At 35.5% G+C, this 22,766-nt stretch overlaps 1 protein-coding gene across 7 annotated transcripts in view; it reads left to right on the top strand.

Moving 5' to 3' along the window:
• Positions 1–19: 19 nt before the first annotated feature.
• ptpn13 (protein tyrosine phosphatase non-receptor type 13) overlaps positions 20–22,766 on the top strand; it is a 62,402-nt gene continuing 39,655 nt past the window's right edge. The window contains exons 1-7 of one of the 7 annotated variants that reach the window (XM_043221162.1): positions 59–344; positions 430–547; positions 10,555–10,674; positions 16,008–16,183; positions 16,877–16,942; positions 17,156–17,341; positions 18,663–18,756. In XM_043221162.1, the coding sequence (XP_043077097.1) occupies positions 10,560–10,674; positions 16,008–16,183; positions 16,877–16,942; positions 17,156–17,341; positions 18,663–18,756 (637 nt within the window). In that variant the 5' untranslated portion in view covers positions 59–344; positions 430–547; positions 10,555–10,559. Of the gene's footprint in view, positions 548–10,554; positions 10,675–16,007; positions 16,184–16,876; positions 16,943–17,155; positions 17,342–18,662; positions 18,757–22,766 lie in introns of all 7 variants that reach the window. The other 6 variants (XM_043221167.1, XM_043221165.1, XM_043221163.1 and 3 more) reach the window with 6 other exon arrangements.

The raw sequence follows: 22,766 nt of genomic DNA, 5'->3' as shown, positions 1-22,766 counted from the left end.
TGCGTTACACGTCTGGATGCGTGTCCACCGTAGACTGCGCCTCACTGTAACAACTTTTCGTGGTATTTTCCTCCCAGTTGAGGAGAGTTTCTATAGAGACGCCTCGTGTTGCTGGTGTGACGGTGCCTGCTCCGGTGGAAAGCAACCAATGAGCGGCAGGAGAGCGGGTGTCTGGTTACTCCCTCTCTCCAGCGAGCAGGAGGGCTCACAGACGCGGAGAGAGATCTGAACCTCTCGGGCTGGAAGGGTGACTCGGGTTCCTTCGCGCTGCCGCGTTGAGATCATCTCAGTTTACGCGTAGGGTGCGCGTTTTAACGCATTGCTCTTTAAGGAAAATCCAAGGAGTGAGGGGTTACGTTTTTTTTTTTAAAGTGGAGATCATGGACCTTACGGTCGAAGTAGTTCTTATGAAGTAAAACCTGTTGCCAGTTCGACCCGAGCTGGTTTTCCGTTTCAGGTTTGCTGGTGGATGTGATGCTGGACTCTTGTTTGCGCACTGGCTGGTAGTTGGAGCGAAGTTTGAAGTCGTAGGCCACTTATTTGAGAGGTACGTTCACGCTTTAACACCAACGCTTTCTTGAGTTTGATGCTGCTGCTTGCAAAGTTTACCAGCGTTTATATTGGTCTATAAACCGCGCAAGTAGCTTTGCGCTGGCCATGAGGCACCGGGCTTTGGATTAAGAGAGCTTTATGTGTATATCCGAGCGAAAATGCGACTTTTATCATCGCAGTCTACGGAAAATTGTATGAAGGCGTTTTGTGTGTGTAAAATGTAAGCGCCGAGTTTACAAAATATGTCAAATGTTGCAGTGTTGGATGGTGAAGCGAGTTGGAAGTAACCGCAGGTGTTTAACTTCTATCTAACGAAGGCCGTTGGTGCACTTGAGTGATAGTTTTGTGGCTTTAAAATGAAGTTTTAGTCGGTAATGTTGAATTGAACGACCTTTGCGTGTTTGTTTGGTAGAATTAGTGACGACCTGTCGCTGTTTTTGGCTCCTTTTTGTAGCCCGCATGAACACCAAACCATCGCTTTAGAGCTCTTGTGTTATGGACGTAGTCGTTTAAAGGGGATCGTTTTTTAGTTAAAAAGTTAAAAAAGAATGTGATTTTACCACAGAAAATTCAAAACAGTGAAATATATAGCATATATGAATCTAAAGCTTATTGTATACGTAAACGTGTTTTAATATTGTGAGGTCCAGGCCTAATTTTGTGCAGCTCGTCTGTATTATAAGGTATTATTCAATGGATTATTACCTGACATAAAAATCCCAACCTCAATAAAAATCACTTTTATATGATTCTGTAATTGCAAATGACCTGAAAGTACTAAATTATCATCACAGACCATTACCAGGCTATGTTACCGCCACGGTGCTTTTTAGAAGATTGTACTTAGCTTTTTATATCCTAATGACCACATCATCAGTTTGAGAAACCTCTCATCCCCAGATCCACTTCGGCTCGCCAAAGCTGTCATTTGAGAGCTGAAACTTGTCATTTTTAGTCTGTTTATATCTCACGATGCCACTCCTGATCTAATGGCAGGAGAAACCGTCTCCTTCCAGTGTAAACACGAGCAGTTCTTATGAAATCGCACCGTGTGGTTTGCAGTTCACAGAATTAGCCGTAAAAGAGGAGCTCCTCTCACAGAGGAATGTTCCTGACAGTGAGGGTGTCTGATTCATCCAGCCGTAGTTATAGGGGCCAGTACGAGTTCTTGTTTTCTTTTGTACGGTGGTCCGAAGGTTTGTTTTATCCTCAGCGCCGGGCTCAATGGATCTTTTGTTTCTGGTCTCCATTGCAGTCCGTGCAGCTCGGTTGCTGCTTGCGTTTGGGTATTCTTGCCTACAGAAACGTCTCAAAGTTCATTCGTGCAGGACGGGAGATGGTGCGGACTTCGGCGGTACAGTCTCAGTTTAAGCGTGTTTTTTGAGTGCTTTGTTAGACTGAAATTGGATGGATGTGAAAGTAGGCCGACTGTGAAAGCGGTTTACCTGCGTTCAGTGCATGAGGTCACCTTTGGCTGTCTGAATCCAGCTGCTATGTATTTTGGTGAGCTACGAGTCTGTCGGATGGATTACGGTGCTTATGTGACGCAACCGCCATTCGGATGGTGCATTTGACAGGTGACTTGAGGGTAAGAAAGGGCTCGAGTGCTTGTGATGGTTTGTGTAAATGTTTATTCGGTTCCTAACATGTCGTTGAACGGGAAGCTTCTGCGGGCGACTTTGAGAAAGTGTCACAACAGTCTCGGTTGGCTTCTGGTTTCACAAAAAGAATAACATAAGTTTCAAGTTATTTTAAGCAGCTTTGTGTCCGCTGGTTTTTCCACTCGTTCTCCGAGTAGATTGCGAAACGAGTTGAACGGAAGTCTCAGTTTTGATGGCCGCCTGGATCAAACCCCACCCTCACACCTTTGATGCTAATTCTGCTCCTTCAGCGTGTTATTTTGTTCTGGCCTGTCTCCACTGAGGAAATTCCATCTCTGCTGAACCGCAGTTCAGTGCGCTTTTACACGCCAGGCGCGCACAGCTCAGGTTTTTAGTTCGGCTAAATTCACTCATCTATGCTGGGTTTTTTTTCTGAACGCCACTTTGGAAAGTGCATTTGCAGTCTCTTTTGCGTTCTGCTTCGTGCTTATTCTGAGAAAATGCTTTTAAAAGCGTTTTCATCTTTATGTTCTACCAACATATTTAGTTTTCTGTTCTGAGTCAGCGCTGCCTGATGCTTATTTTTAATGATGTCTTGGAACAAATGGATTCTTGAGCACAGAAAAAAAGCTATAAATGTTTTATAGAGTGATGCGCTACTGTTCAAAAGTTTGGGGTTGGTATTGATTTGTTTTGGGAAAAAAAAGCAAAAAGAAATGTCTGTGTTCATTTAACAAGGGTGCATTAAATTGGTCAAAATGTATATTTAGTTAATAAGATTTACATTTCAAATAGGCATATATGCTGTTTTAAAATGTCCTATTCATCAAACTGGAAATATTAAGCAGTAATAATATCAGATGTTTCTCGAGCAACAAATCAGAATAGTGGAATAATTTTTGAATGATCATATGATTAAAGTTTGATGCTGAATGTTCAGTTTTGCATCACAAGAATATATTTTTTTAAAAAATGCATTCAAATAGAAAACGGCTATTCTAAATTATGATAATACTTCACAATATCACAGTATTTTTTGATCAATTAAATGCATCCATGCTGAGCATAGGATATAAAACAAACTTTTTTTTTGTTGACACAAATAACTAGACTTATTTTTGTGTTAACATGATGCAAAGGTGTTTGCCAAGATGTTCCTGAGCTGTTCCTAGAGTTAATTTTCTTGTGTTGCAGTAAACAAGGCGCGCTAAGCAAGCTTAAAATAAAAATGCTCATCCTGTTTTGGGAATACAGCTTTTTTTTTTTTTTTCTCCTGGATGCTTCACATATTTTGGGTTTTTCCAGGATGGAAACATATGGAAAGCTGGTATAAAGTGCATTCTACCAGTATATTCAAGTGTCCCGGGCTCTTGTCCCGGGCACAGTGTATAGTACCTCTGGCCTAGGCTCAACACATGGCGGACGTTGGTGCATCTGACCCAGAGAAGCAACCGCGAGTGGGCAGTTTTATCCCGGAGACCTCTGGTTTTCTCCAGAAGTCTACTTTAGAGGCTTAATTACTGATCACACCATTGGGAGAAGAAAAAAAGGCTGTACAAACCACCCACCCACACTGATCTGGGATCAGAGCCGCCCTTTGTGAATTGCAGACTGTGCCATTATGAAATGTATTACAGAACTGACATTTATATCGGAATTAAAGAGAGGATCTGGCAAACACTGGATGTTTTGGCATTGAAATAGATTGGGAAGAGGGGAAAGATTAAATACACACCATGATTTTAAATTTTGCAATGATTTTAAACTTCTTTAGTCATTGATTTTACTTAAAACGGTCATTAGAACAATCTTCTAATTTTAAAGCGTATCTGATTTAACTTTTAGTGGCTTTAAAGTTGGATTTAACAGCATTTAGAACAGAATAAATAAAACAAACAAACAGAATTTACAGTGGCATTCGTTACAAACATGCATAATAAACGCCAAACTTGAACAAATTTATGTTGGAAAAGAGCTCTGCGCATAAAACTAGACTCGCATGCCTCTCTCATTCGGTACAAATCCAAATGAGCGTGCTTTGCACGTTTGCATGCTTGCATTATGCAAGTCGATGCAAATAATTGAAGTCGATGCATGTTTCGAATGATTAAAAATGTGACACACAATTTTTTTTCACCGTGTTATTTAATTTTAACCCACTTTATTTGTGGTTCTATTAAATATTTACTATTTTACTTCATGAATTAAACATCAAAAATCCTGGCGATTCTCATGAAGGAGAGAAAAGGAGGAGTCAGTTGGCGTAATTCTGGTCCCCATAGAAACCTTGTAATTACTAGAAATGGGAGGAAGATGAGTAGTAAGGGCCAGGGACGAGGGCAGAAATGATAGACTGAGCAACGAACAATCATGGTGAACTTGCGCAATCAGAGTTGTGGAATAGGAAGAGAGAATAGAAGATCAGTGGCAGGGGCCGTCTTTCAGCCAAGTGGTGACTCATCCAGGGTAAAAGAGTTCTACATTGTAAAAGTGTTTTGTTTTTGCTCCTGAAAATATGCACTGATTAATCATGGTTCAGTAATCTGGTCCTTCCAGTCACCTGTACTGCTGCAGACAAATCTCCGCTGTTCTCATCCGCCTTCACATCTGCATGTCGGCAGAGATTATGCCGCAGTGTGACTCTAAATGTTGACTTTTAAAAGAAACGGTTCTCAGTTTTGCTCAGATTCCGGAGATTAGTTTTGACATTAAGCAGCGGCACAAAACGTGGTTTAATTGTTTAGAACATAAAAAGTACAAATAAAATTGATGCAGCTGCACAGGCCACATAATAGCTAAGAATATAGTACAGTAGCTATTATAATTGATATATATTTAAATGATATTTATGCAATTGTTTAGAATGCATGTGCAATCTAAAAATATTTTTATTCCAGTATTTAATGAAATAAGTTTTGATAATTACATAAATATGCATTTGCTGTCATAAATAGTTAACACATAATATATTTAATTTATCATTTATATGTTTATAATGTTTATCTGATGCATGAAGAATCAGTTTTAACTGAATTTAGTGTTGACATAAACCAAATTATCATATTTAAGACTTATTATTATTATTATTATTATTATTATTAATGGGATTTGATTTAATGCGTGATTATTTGGTTAGTTGCGTTTTATTTGCTTTTTGGCATCATTTGAGACCCTTCATTGACCTACAAGTTGAAGCTACTGATTTAAAGCCAAAATGTGAAGAAGTTAATTAAAGGAAGCATTGTATGCATTCAAGTCATACGGGTTTTTAGGTATCAGTGGTCGAGGCTGTCCTGGTTCTACAGTTTTTCTTATTTTAACAGAGATTGAGTAAGAGAGAAAGAGAGAGGTAATGGGATCCAGCAAAGGATTCTGGGAGTTTGGGTGTTTTGTTTTTTTTTGCTTTCTCTTGGCGAAAGCATCTTCAAGAAAGATTTTCGGCTCAGTTTACTGGCATCGGGCTGTTTTTAGAATTACAGATGATTCAACCGGGTCCAACCACAGATTAATGTTATGAGAAAATTAAACATCCTCTCTATCGGGCTTTGCTGTTCCGTTGGAAACTGTTAGCCCATGCTTCTGTTTTTATTTGACTGCTTCTAGAGTTTTTATTCTCGGATCTGCCAAGTTCTGCAACAAAATGGAAAATACTGAGATGATGACTCCCATCTCAGGCATTTATGGGAAAAACAGAATGCCTGTATCATCTGGAAGATGACTTAAAACAAGTGCCCTTCCTCTGTCTCATTAACCCTGCGTCTATGAGCGCTCCGATCTGAAGGTGGGCGTTCATGACCAGGGCAGTCTCCTCTGGGTGAAGGGTTTCGCCAGCGTCAGATATCACGTTTCAGAGATTAATGCCTGAAAAATCCTGGTTGCACTGACCAGGAAAACCCTGACCACGCTCATTGTTTGTGTTTCCTCAGCTCGCTCCGCACTCTGGGAATAACTTGGCTTGAATCTGCTATCCATTGCAGCTCATCTTTCAGTACTGTCTAGTTTAAGGGCTTTGCGTTTCCTGCCTCACCTCGTTGCTGCTGCAGTGCTTCGTATTTTAAAAGATCTGTATACCATTCATAAAAACTAACGAGCAGGTTAGCATGCAAAGAGCAATATTTACATAGCAATTATGATACGTATTCAATAGGGTGGGTTATTCTAATGATCCGAAACCGTAAAATGAGAGTTATGTTACTTGATAAATATGAACTGAAAAAAAATATACAACAGCAAAGTTAAAGCAGTTTCAGCCATTTCCCATTGAATTTTTTTTTTTAATGTACTAAAATAACTAGTGCTGTCAAATGATTAATCACATTGTGTGTACTTAGACTTATTTTTTTAGTATAAAGACACTAACATTGAGTGTATATATTTTGAAAATATTTAAAAGCAGTTATGTTCCTATAAATTATATTATACATTTAATATATAGTATTCTTAATAAATAAATATATATATATATATATATATATATATATATATAATAATAATAATAATAATTAATAATAATAAATATACACAGTACACGCATTTTACAGTACAAATTTTATGACTTTTATTTTGGATGCAATTGATCATGATTCTAACTGAATAACTGAAACTAAAATGAATAAAAAATAAAATAGAAATTTAAAACATTAATAAAAAATACATAGACATATTACTTACAATTACATGCTATTAAAATGACAAAAACACAACAAAATTACTAAAATATTAACTAAAATTAAAAGGTAAACAATTTAGGAGTTTTAAATATTTAATAAAGACGTTTATACTGAAATTACATTGATGGAATGTAATTTATGGTTAAATTACGGTTTGCTAATTTTAAGGGATTATTTACTGTAACTCTTAAAGGTGCAGTAGCAACATATTTTTGTGGCCGTTTTTGTTGTATGAAAACCCAAATAAGTTAATAATGGACCTCATGGAAACATGTTCAAAATAAAGCTTAGTATTACAGTAGTAGTAGTTGAGGATGTGTTTGTGTGTCAAGCACTGTAAAAACAGGCTTTTCTTCTTTCTCTTGAAACATTTTCCCCAGACGTGCAAGATTTAAACTTCTTAAAGTGATTACATACCGCATAACCCAAATTCCCCTGCAGTCTGAAGCGCTTCAGCGCTGCTTGATGCTTTTTAACATGTTTAGAAATAAATGTCATCACGCATAATGACTGGGAAAAGAAACTTTAACTGAAATTTGCATAGTGAAATAAACAAACACTCGGATGTGAGAGCTCCCAGGATCGTTGGGAAGGTCTGACATGCTATGTTAGGAATGGAGTGCTAACGTGCTGCATGCTGTGTGATATATACTGGATCCTGCATGCAGTATGTAACATATTGTTCACACATGACTAAGTTGCATGCATAATTTAACACGCACAATAAGTATAGTTACATTGCATTATAATTGTGGGATCAAATGTATGTACTGTTTGGTCGTTAGTCAAACTGCAGCTATTAGTGCCTCTAGGAAATTTGTTGCACATTAAAAGTATATTCTGCATTCAGTGAAAAATAAGTTCAATTGACAGCATTAATTTGAGAAAATGATAAAATTTAGATTTTTTTTTTTGCAATAACATTGTATTTAAGTAAAACTAAAGCTAAAATCATAAAATAAGCATTTGTTTTGTTTTGAATAATAAAAAAAGCTTCACCTGAAATATATTCAAAATGTATTTAATAAAATATTTTAGATTGCCATTAAAGCTACATTTCACATTTTCATTTCAACTTGATTGTACTTAAAACTAAAATGACTAAGTAACTAAAATGAAAATAAAACTGTATAGACAAAAAAACAAAAATACAAATATATAAAAAATATATAATGGAAATATATTAAACTATAATTGTATGTTAGTGGTATAAAAATAACGATGGTTTAAAGTGAAATCATGTTCAAGTGTTCCTTGTCATGCGAGTATTCGACGCAAACTGAAAATGCTTAGGTACTTTCCTATTGTGAATTTTACGCATTTGGGTGAAACGTTTTATCCAGAGTAACTGTTGTTGCTTTTGATCAGTTCATGCATTCCCTGGGAATCGAACCCATGACCTTGGCTTTGCTCTGCTGGACCGAATATAGCCCGTATTCTCACACTTGTCCTGTCCTGTTCCCCCGTGTCTGAGCGTACCGGTGGGAATGACCCGGTGCTCCGCAGCACCCCGAGAGACGGCACAAACATTCCACTCGCCGCCTGCACTGGAATAACAAAAGACGAGGAAAACAATCTGCATACGACAGCCCCCACAGTAAGGGCTAATGAGGCATACGGGAGGGGTCTGGAGCTCACTTTCCTCGCCTCGTATCTTTCTTTCAGAGACTCTCTCATCCCCAGTGAGCATTCCTGCATAAATATGCCCTTATCTGTAGCGCTTTCTCTCTTATTAGGAATGACCTGCTCTCGATCTGCTCGGGTTTTTGAGTATCTTAAACAGAAACTGATTGCCACGTCTTTATTTTAGGGCATTATTGATGGGCTTTGGTTGCTGAAAAATTAGATTTTAGTGCTTTTAAAAATAATTTCTGCTTAAAAATGCTAAAAGTTGCCCCCTCATCTTTTTATGTGTAAAGCTTTATAATATTTATTATAAAATGTTAAATAAAATTCTAATTTTACAATAAAATAAAAACAACAATTTATATAATTTGTATAATACAACTATTTAATTTAATATAATTTTGCATTTATAATTAGTGTAAAATGCTTTTGAAATTCTAATTGTATAATTAAATAATTTGAATCTTTAAAAAATATTTAATGCATGCATAAATGCATGCATGCATACGTACATAAAGGGTGTTTCTGATCCCCAAACTTGACAGAAGACTATAAAAGAAGTCACAAATGTGCTCCCATCTGATGTGCCACGTGCTAACTGAAAGGTCTGACTCCACAGTTCAATTGAAATGTAACACATAAGTATTTAGGTAGCCCCACGTAATGCCCGCTCAAACGTAATCCCTTAAACCCTGAGCTTCCCCTGTCTCTCTTGCCTCACAGCATGCTGGGATTTCCAGGGGTTTACGGCTCTTTGTAACTACAGCTGTGGCAGCAGTGCAGCGGTTTGGACATAATAATGAACAATTTCACTGCAAGGAGCGTAACTGACCCCACCCTGACAATTAGACCTGACGGGACACGAATGGCTTCACGTTTGTTTTATAACGTCATGGCGAATGTTGGACGGCTTGAATCAGCCGGATGAGTGTTTCGCTTTTCAGAGTTGTATTTAAAAAGAAATCAGTCAGAGGTTTCTCCTCACCTCGGTTGTGTGCTATTCTGTGGATGTCTTGCTGCGACGAACGCATGCTTCAGCCTCCTGTGGTCAACAGCGTGACATTATGCAAGCTTCAGGAGAGAGGATGAATGAACGGCTCTTCCCGGAAGAGCGCATGAACAAAGGCACGATGCTTCGATTCTGCATCGGTTTCTGTTTTTGCGTGAAGTACATCATTTCTGCGGAACCAAATGTACATATACATATACCAATGTACTTACTTCCATTCAAACAAACATTAAAATCTTAATAGATAAAATCCTACCCTACATCGTTTCTAATGTTGTCCTTGGAAGTATGGCATATTACAGAAGATAAATGTGCTGCTGTTCCTTTAAAAGAGATCACATCGTTCCAAACCTGTCAGGCGTAGTGAAATGAATCCAAATAATCAAAGCGGTTTAATTAAGATCCAGTGATGAGATATGACTGCTTTTATACGTTTTCTTGTTTAAACTATAGATGAATGGGTTTGAAATTACATGAGCATAAATAAATTATAAATCATTTTCATTTTTGTGTCCCCCTGAAATCAGCATGAAATCAAAATTAACCCTATAACTCATATATATATATATATATATATATATATATATATATATATATATATATATATATATATATATATATATATATATAATGAATGAATGAGAGATAAGTTTAATATGTAGTTTTTATATATTATATATTAATATCTATTTTTATAATAGTATCCCTAATGACTATGGTTATTTTTCAGCTAGTCATTAAGGCACCTTTTCTCAAAGTTAAACTTTCTCCTTTAGTTTAACTTGAAGCACTATATTAACAAAAGCTAAAGCTGCAGCATTGAAATGGAAATATTTTAAAATAAAAAATGAAACCAACTGTTCCTATTAGCATGAAACCAAAAATACATAACGCATACATAAATGCTCTAGTGTATGTACTTTCCTTTGTTTTGTTTGTACCTTTATATATTTTTAGTGTGTGTATATTTTAGGTTCTGTAGAATGTAAAATCTTCATAGATGTATAGTGATCACTCGTTAATGTCCTGCATGCATGTAGTATGTACAGCGGTAATGATTGTAAGAATAACATGGCAGTGTTTTGTGACTCCACAGGCAGCATGCATGTGTCTCTGGCTGAGGCGCTGCAGGTGAGAGGAGGGCCGCTGCAGGAGGAGGAGGTCTGGGCCGTCCTGAACCAGAGCGCAGAGAGTCTCCATGAACTCCTCCGCAGAGGTAAACTCGCAGTGCACTGATGGCTCCTACATCTCTCAAGGGTACCCAGCCGTGCTGGCTCAGAACATGAGGCCTTGGGATGGCCGAGGCAATCAGAGACCTCGGATAGCGGTCTGATATCTTTGGAGTGCAGAAGAACATTTGTTGATAAAACATTTCCAAAGTATTTAGCGATCTGCTCCAAATACGCAGAGTTTTTGGAACCGACTATCTGGCTTCCTTTGGTTACAGTGTGAGCCATAAGGTTAAATAAAAGCAGCGTAAACGCTAGTCATCCAAAACTGAAGGAGTATGAGGCTGAAATTACTGATATAAATAAAAATCTCAGAAATATTTGTAATAATATTTCTATAATATTTATACTTAATTAAAAAAAAAAAAAAAAACATGTAAAACATATCATTGAGTCTCCTGTAGAGCATGCAGCATGAATTCTGCAGGTTTGAAGGTTTTTGTTTTGATATGAAACAATTATCTATGACCTCTGCAGAACCTGTAGTTTCTGTTGCCAAGTAACATGCAGCGAATGCTGATTTATTGTGCATTTGCTGAAAAATCTGACCTTGTGTGTTCCAAACCACTAGTGCGGTGCCATTCAGATTGTTTTTGTTGCCTTGCAGAGTATTTTTCTTGATCGTTTAAAATTTTCATTTCGTCCGTTGTTCTAGGATCTAGTCAAAGGATGTTTTTTCGCTGTCTCTGCTTTTCGGGTTTTTTTTTGTCTCTCTAATACTCTCCGCTCTCTTTCTGTTTTTCCTCGTTCACCTGGTTTCTCTGGTTTGATCAGCCTGTAGCATTTTTGTTTTTCTTCAACTTGAATTTTTGTAGTTCTTTCCTGATTGTATTCTTCCTTCGTCATTAGAGCTTGTTAAATGTACAAAACGTCCTAGTTTGACATTTCAAAGTAACCAGTATTGCTTTTGTTTGCACTCTACAGTTAGCCTGTTGACTTTTAATAGAGGAAGTTTAAGTGCTAACGTGTTTGACAATGTAAAAGTTTACCATGATATCCATAAATTTTACCAAAATACTTATTATACTGCATATTAGATACTATTATAGGTCAAATATGCTATGTGCTTTGGTAGGCAAGTGCACTAAGAACATTAGCAACTGCATAGAAATACGCTAACACTAAGAAAACATTAGCATCTACAAATGCCGTAAAATGCTTGGAATAAGAATCACCTTGCAGTCTGCTAAAACACTTTAGCAACCACATAGTGATGGGCTTAAACACTTGGAACATCTTATCAACCGTGTAGCAATAATTCACTTAACCCCTCAGGACACCTTAGCAACTTAGCACCAGCATAAAAGGTGCTAAAAACTAATAACGTGTTATAGCAAATTGCTAAAAACAATACACAGACTTAAACAGCCTAGCAATGCTTTGAACTCAAAGAATATCATAGCAACTTTGCTAGCAGCTCGGTAAAAACAGTTGAAACGCTTTGGCAGCTGTATAGTAATGCGCTAAATGCTAAGAACACCTTAACAACAGCATAGCAATTTGCTAAACACAATCAACACGTTTTAGCAACTGCACAGAAACTTGTTAAACAAAGAACACTTCAGCAACAATGTTAGCATCGTGCTAAAACAACCTAATATTAACACTCATCATTTGTTTTGGGTGGCCGTGGTTAAAATATAGTACTATTATAGAATAAGTTTGGCATTTTGGTTGAAACCTTAGTTATCGTGGTGGAAACTAAAGTAATATCTTTGCTCATGTGAATTCCCTGTGACAAACAAAAAACAGTTTTCCCTCAGACCACAGCTAATTACCTCACACCCATGCAGTTACCTCACAAAATGTCGCCGAAATATTGTTTTTGTTTGGTTTCGTACGAACAATTGAAAGCTATCTCAAGCTTCAGCTGTGACGTTACATTCAACAGGCTTCTTTTGTAAAGTGGTTATTCAGTCAGTACGTGCGCATTTAGCATTGTCCTCCGCCAATTCACACCTGTTTAAGAGTGATTGGAATAAATCTCCGGCCTCCTCAAAAGCTGTCAGCGGACCAAAAATAGCCCCTATCGGTCTGATTCAAAGAAGTGAGCCTGTGCAGAAAAGCTTTCTATCTTCGGGTAACACTTCAGTGAAATTTATGAGAAGGCTTACTCAGCCTTACGTCCGTCTGCTGCCTCTCTGAATGGCTGTGTGGGCTAGTGTTGTGTGTCACCGCTGCGAACAAAAGCCTCTTTATTGTCCCGCAGCCCGGTTTCCTAAAGAGCAGTTTGGTGGGCCGTTTGCGGCGATTGAGATGATGCCAGCTCCTCTCGACCGATATCTGCTGCCGTTCACGCACGGATCTTGAGACTCTTGACAAGTCTTTCTCACAGTTGGGGGACAATTCTCGTTCTGTCAGCGTCGTGTACAGTCGTGGCCCCTCTTTATTCCGCAGACCTGGCCGATAGCCAGTAGGGTTTGAAGCGCAATTAGGCCCCTTGTCTTCAGGGTCGAGGAGGACGATGATGATGATAAAGATGATGTAGCAGCTTCGGCATGCGCTCGCAGAGGAACGAGGACTCTCCTTGTCTCACAGTAGCTTGTTATCTGGCCTTGAGTTGCTCCGGGTGAAAACTTGCTGGCAAAGGTCCCTCTTGACAAAGTTTGCAGGAATTCTGGGCCCTGGACAAGAGTCAAGGGACGTGACTTGAGCAAGTCAGCAAAATTACTTTGTTTATTTGGAAACCGTGAGCACTTAGTTATGAGAAGTCTTGAGTTTGCTTTTTATAGCATGCTATTTTAATTTAAAGGTAATGGTTGTGTGTGTCTGTGTTTTTTGGTTTTTTTGTACAACAAAACCCAGAATATACATTACAATACAAATTATACATTATACATTTTTTTTGTAGAAATTGTTTATACACAATTTTTGGTGTATGTGAAAAAAAAAAAAAATATATATATATATATATATATATATATATATATATACAGTAAAATTATTAATTTGTAAATTGTTAATGTTCATAACATTATAAATATTATTTAACTGTTTTTAGTCATTATAAATATATATATATATATATATATATATATATATATATATATATATATATATATATATATATATATATATATATAAATCTTTATTCTTATTTCTTAAATTGTAGATTTTTTTTTTTTTTTTTTTTTTTTTTTTTATATATAATAATTCCCCCTTTTTTTATCTGTATTGCCCCAAGTAATACACATCGAACCCATTTTTTATAAATATGTAGCAATATTTTTGAAGGGTGTTTAGCATGATATAAATAATGCAAAAGTTTCCACTGCTTCTCGTACTTCAAAATTAGTATTTAGGTCATTGGCTATGCAGTAATCCTGAGAATCTAAAATAAACAGATAATGACTAAATAAACAGACGCCCAAGTCAGTAGACACATGTTTGATGCTGTATTTTCACTTTATCTTATGTAATAAGAAGTTTGCTTATTATTCATGGCTTGTGTTGATATATCTCATTTCATGTTGTTTCTCCTCCTTAGTAGAGTTTGTGATGCTATTTTTGGCTGTGACCTCATTGGGCTCGTGAAACGGCAGTAGATGACCAGGCTAGTCTCTGATAGGACAGATAAAACCTTATCAGATAGGCCCGTTCTGAGATTTCCAACTGTGCGTCAGCATCCGTCCCATTAACAGCTGCTGTAGATGTTGCTTTAACACAACAACATCTCAAGCTTTTAGCAAGAATTTGACGCTGTGAATGCCAAGGATTGGTTTGTTGCCCGTGCAGGTTGACCGGGAAAGTATTTTAATAAAGATGCAGGAGTAGCTACTGTGCTGGAGGCATAACATGAGTGTGCACTGCTAGATTTTCACAAAGAGGTCCAAGCATGGTCAGACAGTTTCCACAGGAAATGTGTGTTTACTTTGGGAATTCCAGTGCTTTATAGCATCACTGCTTGAATTTCATTTTTTTCATTATTTTTAGTTGAAACACTTTCTGACTTTTTAATAACATTTCTGCCGTTCTGTTTTGTTAATTTGTTTATTTGCACAAACCCCTAACCCTAAATGCATTTTTAGAACCTTAACTAGTCCTGTCTACTGATGTGAATAATACCACTTTTTGGGTTTATTTTTTTATATTTTTATATATATATATATATATATATATATATATATATATATATATATATTATATATATATATATATATATATATATATATATATATATATATATATATTTTTTATTTTTTTTTTTTTTTTTTTAATTAAAATCTTCCCACCTTATTTTATTATAATACAGTGAAAACCATGATATTGAAAAAATATTGCAATATAAAATTGCTGTTTTCTATTTGAATATATTTGAAAATATAATTTATTCCTGCAAAGCTGAATTTTCCGCATCGTTACTCCAGTCTTCAGTGTTACGTGATCCTTCAGAAATCTTTCTCATATGCTGATTTGCTGCTCACGAATAATTTCCTATTATCAGTTTTAGCAAACAGTTGCGCTGCTTTTAAAATGGATGTTCATTTTGGGGGGTTGGGGGTGAGATTTTTGTTATTGGTTTTACATGACACAAAATAATAAAGTATTTTTCTTAAAAGCAATTCCACATTTCCACTGAATCTTCATTCGTGATGGATGGATTATTTCTGTACAGCTGTTCCATCCATAACTGCAGGGCCATGTTCCGAATGGCAAAGGCTCCATTGTTTTACATCTGCAGCACAAAAGGAGAGGGAAAAAAAACATCAAAAAGAAAAATGTACTGTCATACAGAATCATCTTTTTGAGAGAGATCCCAGGGGCCTTGTGTTTCAAGGAAATTGCGCTCATTCACAGAATAATGTAGCTCTTTATTATACGTCTTTGTCCGGATGAAAAGATTTTGATTTCCACCAAATCTCTATAGTTCCTGAAACATGTGCGCAGTCAGATCGTGCTGTACTTGTGTCGAGGAAATGTTCTTAGGCCAAAGCCATTATCTCCTTTTAACTTGTCTAGTAACTTTCCCACGCTTTAGCATCAGGACATCAGTGTCTTAGAATTTCCTTCACTTTACAAAACCAAGCCTAGACAGAGTTGGAAACTTGGCTGTTTTCATTGCTATGTACTTAAATGCCAAAGGAATATTATTTCTGTACTTCATAAGACATTCAACTTACAGGACAAGTAGTGTTTCATTTCTTTTCATTTTCAATTTCATTTTTTACTTCAATTTTCTTTTATTTAATTTTAATTATTATTCATTTAATTTTGAATTTTAATTTAAGTTATAATTCAATTTATTGTGTTTTATTTTATTTTAATGTAATTTTAATTTAAGATTCAGGTTTTTATTTTGTTTGTTTTTTTTTAACCTTAGGTTCGGCTGATCCATCCGCTTTGGGTTTCATCATCTCTCCATGGTCACTGCTGCTCATGCCTTCTGGAAACATCTCTTTCACGGATGAAAATGTCACACAGAAGGATCTACGGGCTTTCACTCCTCCAGAGATGTTGGAGGGTCTCAACCTCTCCTCGCTTTCTGATATGGAAAAGGTACCTTTTGGATTTTGAAAAACATGCCTTTTCTGTTTTAAAAATCAATTTTTTTTTCTTCTGGTACCAGTTTATAACGCATCGTAAATGCTTTTACTTTTTTTTTTTTATATATAAAAGCATGGCTTATTTTTGTTGTAAAGGACCCTTTTATCAATGATTTTCAGAACTGTCTTTCAGAAGGTTTCTTTTGTTTTACATTTTTCCTATCATTCGAGTATGAGATTAAAACCACTCGGTTGTTCTTCTTTTCTGGTCGACAACGAAAACAATTCAGTTTATGTTTTACGTATGCATTTTTTTCTATCAAATCATTTTGACAGCACGCTTCTGTGTGCACATTCTTATTCTCATGTTATCTTAAGAAATAGATACACCGCCACGGTCTCAAGACATGATTGTGTGCAAAGAAAGTCAAAGGATCTTGCACATTCTTTGGCAGATTCTTGGATATTTTGTTCCCAAAGCTATTCTTCAGCAGGAAGAACTAGACGGGGTAGAAACGCAACACTATGCAGACGTGCTATATAAAGCCTCATACCGATTCATGTCTAAAACATTCTCTCAGTAGCAAATGCTTCTGAAGACAGGTTTGCGTGTCAGAATGAGGCCGTCAGTCATTGTACAGGTTTATTATATGGACTAAAATGTTCCATTGTTACATGTCGTCTTTGTTTCCTTTTAAACTTTTAGATGCACATGTATTCACTTGGCATGACGTTGTTTTGGGGTGCAGACTATGAGATTCCACAGAGCCAGGTGAGAATATGTACATTTAGAATAGTTGAAATCAAATCGAATTGAACCCAACATTGGCGTGCATTTTCTACTTTATGTAAGCAACGTACTCGACCGTTTCATTCTTCTGTCCCATTGCAAATCAATTGTATCAAATGTAGATTCTAGACAAGTAAGCAACTCCTTGTGTCTTTTCACTGAGCTCAACAATTGATTGTTTGTTTGTTCTTTTAGCCAATGAAGCTTGGAGAACATCTGAACAGCGTCCTGCTGAACATGTGCGACGACTCCACGCTCACCCGATTCTCCGTACGGTCGGCTCTGGACACCTGCAGCGCCCACATCCGCAACTCCAACTGCGACCCTTCGTTTTCATACATCAGGAAGCTGGTGAGACTCGTTCTTGGCAGTCTCTCTCAGGTACGTCTTCGTATCTCTTTGTACCAATTAGTTAGTGTTTCAACAGTGTCCGATTCCTTTAAAGTTATGAATATAAAACAAAATGAGCTTCAGAAACCGCTTCGATTCGTTCAGTTGGTGAGTTGTCATCTGTATATTCGTAACCAGTTCTCGATTCCTAGCTGTAATATTGTTAGTCGGTCACATCCAAGCACTGATTCAGCACTAGCAATAAGTGTGAACATACTGTTCCTATTAACTGACTTGCCTGCACAGTACTGCCTTATAAAACAGCTTTCAATTAAAAAGGTAGTTAACAGTCTTTCCTGTGCTTGTTTTCTCATGTTTGATGTCACATCCTGTTCCTCAGCAACACACTCGCTAGTAGTTTAATTGCACAGCGATACAGAAAAAGCATATCGCTTGGAACAGACGTGTTTCTGGTTTATATTTTCTTTTTTCACACTGGGGAGGTAAATGTGAAGTGGTCCGGTAGGGATGCCATCTTCTAATTGCTGTTGATTAATCCTTTGAGTGGCTGCTTGGGTTTGTTCTCTTGCGAGCAGCCCTTCTGAGATTGTTTTTCTCAGGTCTTTCATTTATTGTTAGTTTTTTCTTCCTCAGACAAACCCGATTTAGTTAAACTTTATTTATAATATGTTTTGACTTGCTTCCTCTAAAGGTATCAAATTAATTTTTCAACACAGTGTATAATAATAACTATCGTCATGATATTAATAATAATAATTGATTTTTTTGTTCAGTTTTGTGAAAAACTGAATTTTTAGCATCATTACATTACGTTTTCAATGATGCTAATCTAATAAGAAATATAATTTTTTTAATCAACATGGAAATCTATTGTATGTTTGATAATTTTATGGAACTTAATACGTTTATTGTTTAAGAAACAGAAAGTTCAAAGCAAGCATTTATTTAAAAAAAATACATTTTTTTGTCATTTTCATGCATGATTAAAGTGATTTAAAAAAAAAAAAATAAATAAATAAATATATAACATCTTATATAACATTTATTGTTTACATTAGGTTAAAAAAATTTTATATGTGCATTAATAAAGTGTGGAATTAATTAATAAAAATATATATATATATATATATATATATATATATATATATATATATATATTAAATTAATTCCACACTTTATTAATGCACATATATAACATCTTACTGACCTAATGTGTGTTTACATGATAACTGCACAAATGAAAAAAAAGAAATTTGGTATAAGTTGCTTTCTTTAATCTTATATTTTGATAAGTGATTTTATCGGGTGGTTAATCATTTTTTCTTTCTTATCTTTCCGTGCGTGTGTTTAGCTGGATGGTTTGTTGTCTCAAAGTGAAAGAGAGTCACTTCCAGAGAGAAGCAAAGAGATTCGTGAACGTCTGCGCGGGAAAGGCCTTCCAGCAGGTAATACACATTAGATCCCTTATGCAAAAAAGCCATCTATTGCGCATTATTATTATTATTATTATATAGGAAAATCATCCGCACGTTACTAAACATGTACAAATTTGCTTTCTACGTCTCCCATCATTTCACCCACACATAAACACACACACACACACACACCCAAACACACAGGCATGTCAATACATGCTGAAACTCATGATCTTCCAGTCTTCTTTTGTGTCTAACACACTCCACGTTGGAGTTGCTGTTATTAAATGATGTATTTTGATTGCAACCACAGCTCTCCGCTTTCTTATTGTGACGGATTGTTTTAATGCCGTGAAGCGCTGCGCCTTACGCTGACTCATCACACAGCATTTATCCAGTTAAGAGGAAGTGATTCAGAATGTAAATAAAGCAGGGCTTGGTTCTGACATGACGTGGCCTCGGCCCTTCAGGAGCTGCTGCTTATCAGAACAGAAAGATCCTCCCCGCCGCAAGAGACAAGCCAGAACAGCACCAGCACTAGACGCGCCAATCTAAAAGCAAAGATTGCTGGAGAAATTTCCAGATAATCTTAAGATGGCAGGTAGAAAGTTCTGGGGAATTTTGTGAAATTTATTTTTAGTTTATAGTGGTCCTGGAGAAATTTGAATCATAAATGATTTTATGATACTGTCACAATGTGCAGTTTGTATGTTAATGTAAAAAAAAAATATAAAAGCATACTGTGTACACTGCAAAAAATGCTTTCCAAGCCAAGATTTTTTTTTGTGTTGTTTCCAGCCAAAATATCTTAACTTTTCAAGATGAGCAAAAAGTATTTTGTTGTTTTGATTTGAAACAAGCACAGTAATCTACCAGTGGGGTAAGCAAATTAATCTTGTTTTCTGTTTTTAAATAAGATTATTTTGCTTACCCCATGGGCAGAAGACACAAGACAAAAAAATCTTAGCCTAAAAAAGCATTTTTTTTGCAGTTTACTGCAAAGTGTGTGTATATAATATGAGCAGAGAAATTAATACATTTTATTATGCAAGGGCACATTATATATTATTAGATAATATATATATTATATTCTAATTCAGATAACTTGTTTAAAAATGGATTCAATAAAAGATTAAGATTTAATAATAGAATGAATCAATAAATATTAAGTAATATATAAAATTAATATTTAAAAATAACAATAATATTATATATTTTTATATATTATTAATAAATAGTGTTGCAAGTTATTTTTGTAGAAGTTAAAAAAAAAAACAATAAAGAAAATGCTGCCTTAAAAACATTGTTAAAATCTTAGCAAGTTTTAAATGAAACCGGAAAATGTTTTTTCAACATTTTTACAGTACTAAAAAAACTATTTGTAAAAAGGTATGCAGTATATTGGTATGCAGCAAGCAGTGTGTTTTTTTTTTTTTTTGTCTTGAGTAACATCTCTTGGCCTTCTTTCGCTTTCTCAGTCTGTTTTTCTCGTCTCTTCTTCTGACTTTTTATGCTTTATAGTTTAATGACGTGCCAAACAAAGAACTTTTTTATCCGTGTCATCTTTTCTCTCCCCTTCTTCTCTGTTCCTCTCCCAACTTTCCAACTCCCTCATTGCTTTCACTCTCCATCTATCTTCTGTCCGTCTCTCACTCCTTCTCGTCTTCTCTCTGTGCACGGACACGAGTTTGAAACGAATCTAGACAAGCACATCACCGCAAACCAAAACCAGAGTGTTTCATTTTGGAAAATATGACCAAATCTTCCCAGTGGTTTCAGCAGCACAAACACGACCGGACGGTTATGTAACTGAGGCATGGCATCGATCAGCAATATATATATATATATTTCCCTTTTCTTTTTTTTCCTGCGTGTTCTTCTGTAGGGTGTTATGTTTTCATGCTGTTGTCTCTGGCCACGCATCAGGGTCATGATGTGAGAAAACAAGCCGGCCTAGATGGTGACTCACTTCACGCTGGTTTATTTTTGGCTTTACAGATGTCATGAAACCTCAGCAGCAAAGTAATAACTGTGGCACTACTAGCCTGATGCGCTTAACATTGTGCTATTACCAGTCACATCTTGTTTGGTGTTAATTGTCTGCTTAATTTTTTTTATAGGTAATGTTTAGGCTGTTTGCACATTACCTGAGTAGCGTCATTTCTCTAGTGTATAATGAGCTACATTGAAAAATATCTTTCTTAATTAGTAGACATCACGTAATGTTTATGCAGGGGATGATCATCCATGTTGTTGGAGAAAAGAGTGGCAAAATACAAATAAATAAATAAATAAATAAAAAAGCATCAATGTGAGGAAATAATAATTTGCCTTCATTATTTTTATTTAGATTATATTAATTCTATTTTGATGTGTATATTTTATTATTGTTATATTATTATTATTATTATTATTATTATTATATCATTTATGTTTTTATTTCTTTTCTAAGTGCATATTATGTCTTATTTTATTAGACATTTAATTTAATTGAATATTTAATTTAATCAAATTTAAGAAAAGTGGCAAAATACAAATAAATAAATAAAGCATCAATGTGAGGAAATAATAATTTGTCTTCATTATTTTTATTTAGATTATATTAATTCTATTTTAATGTGTGTATATTTTATTATTATTATTATTATTATTATTATTATATCATTTGTTTTTATTTCTTTTCTAAGTACATATTATGTCTTATTTTATTAGACATTTAATTTAATAGAATATTTAATTTAATCAAATTTAATTTAATTAATTTAATAATTCAGTTAGTTAACCTTCTATTGTTTAATTTAAATTGCCCTGAAATCTCACATTCATCTTCACTTTTAAATTCAGTACCCACATCTCGACACCCAATCAACAACCGATGGATGGAACTAAGCCCCCGTCCTTTTTTTTCTTTAATAATTTGCTATGCTAGAAATATGAAAGAAAAATCCCAGTTATAAGACCTTATAGACCAACGAGACTCTTGTATCTAATTTTCAGACAGTTTTATATTCTGTTTGGTGACTGGTATCCTTCCAGCGTCATTGGCGTCTAGGTCAGTGTGTAATGACTTTAGCATGCCTCTCTTCGTTAACCGCTTGCTGCTACGATATACTAAGCTTTTTATGAAACATGAGAGAAAAAGGCCTCTTGTTGAGCCATTCTAAGCTCAAACAGTTCTCTAAAAGGGAACCATCTGGAACGTCCATGTCTTCCTGATTGACAGGGCTGGAATTGGCGTAGCTAACTAGCGTGTCGCTGGAAGCTCGGGATGAAATCAGAGAGGCTTGAGAGGAGCTCAGAACCACTAGAAGGCCACCATTGTTCCTTCTGTTCTTTCAGCCAATTAGGACCCATTTTAATCTCGCATTGACAAATGTGATCCAATAAAAATGCTCAGCAAGACAGCAAAGGATCCCACTTTTAATTATGTCCTTCAATAGATTCTTATTTGTCTTTTGCGAGTTTGTATATTTAACCTTTACAACCAATTAGGTTGTAGTCCTATATAGCCAGACCTTTCATTGTCACAATGTCTGGATGGTGTAGATTACTATGGCCAAGAACCACCCAGACATGTAAAATATTGTAAAAAAAAAAAAAAAAAAAAAAAAAGTCCAGTCATGTTTCACAAAAATATGTAATTCAGTAAACAGTTGACATTATTGGTGAAGCACATTTTTATTTGTCCTTATTTGTCAATATCATAACGTTAAGGACCTTTTCTCTCATGTTCAATAATAATAATAGTAATAATAATAGTTATTATTATTATTATTATGTGTTTTATAATATTTTATATTTTTGTACTATTACTGATTTTACATAAGTCATAACACATTGTTACAAAAACAACAAAAACATTTTTGTTTAAACGTTTGGGTCGGTAAGACCCTTAAATAATATTTTAATAAATAGGAACTTTTTTTCTTTCCCCTGCAGGAATACATTCAATTTAAAAGGATTTCTAAAGGATCTTTATGCTTTTGAATGTTCTTTCATTTATATCCTTTTTTTTTTTTTTTTTTTTTTGTGCTCCCAAT

The sequence above is a fragment of the Puntigrus tetrazona genome, chromosome 21, assembly GCF_018831695.1.
Source record: "Puntigrus tetrazona isolate hp1 chromosome 21, ASM1883169v1, whole genome shotgun sequence".
NCBI classification, from domain to species: Eukaryota; Metazoa; Chordata; class Actinopteri; order Cypriniformes; family Cyprinidae; genus Puntigrus; species Puntigrus tetrazona.
This window is presented reverse-complemented; position numbering and strand designations above follow the sequence as displayed.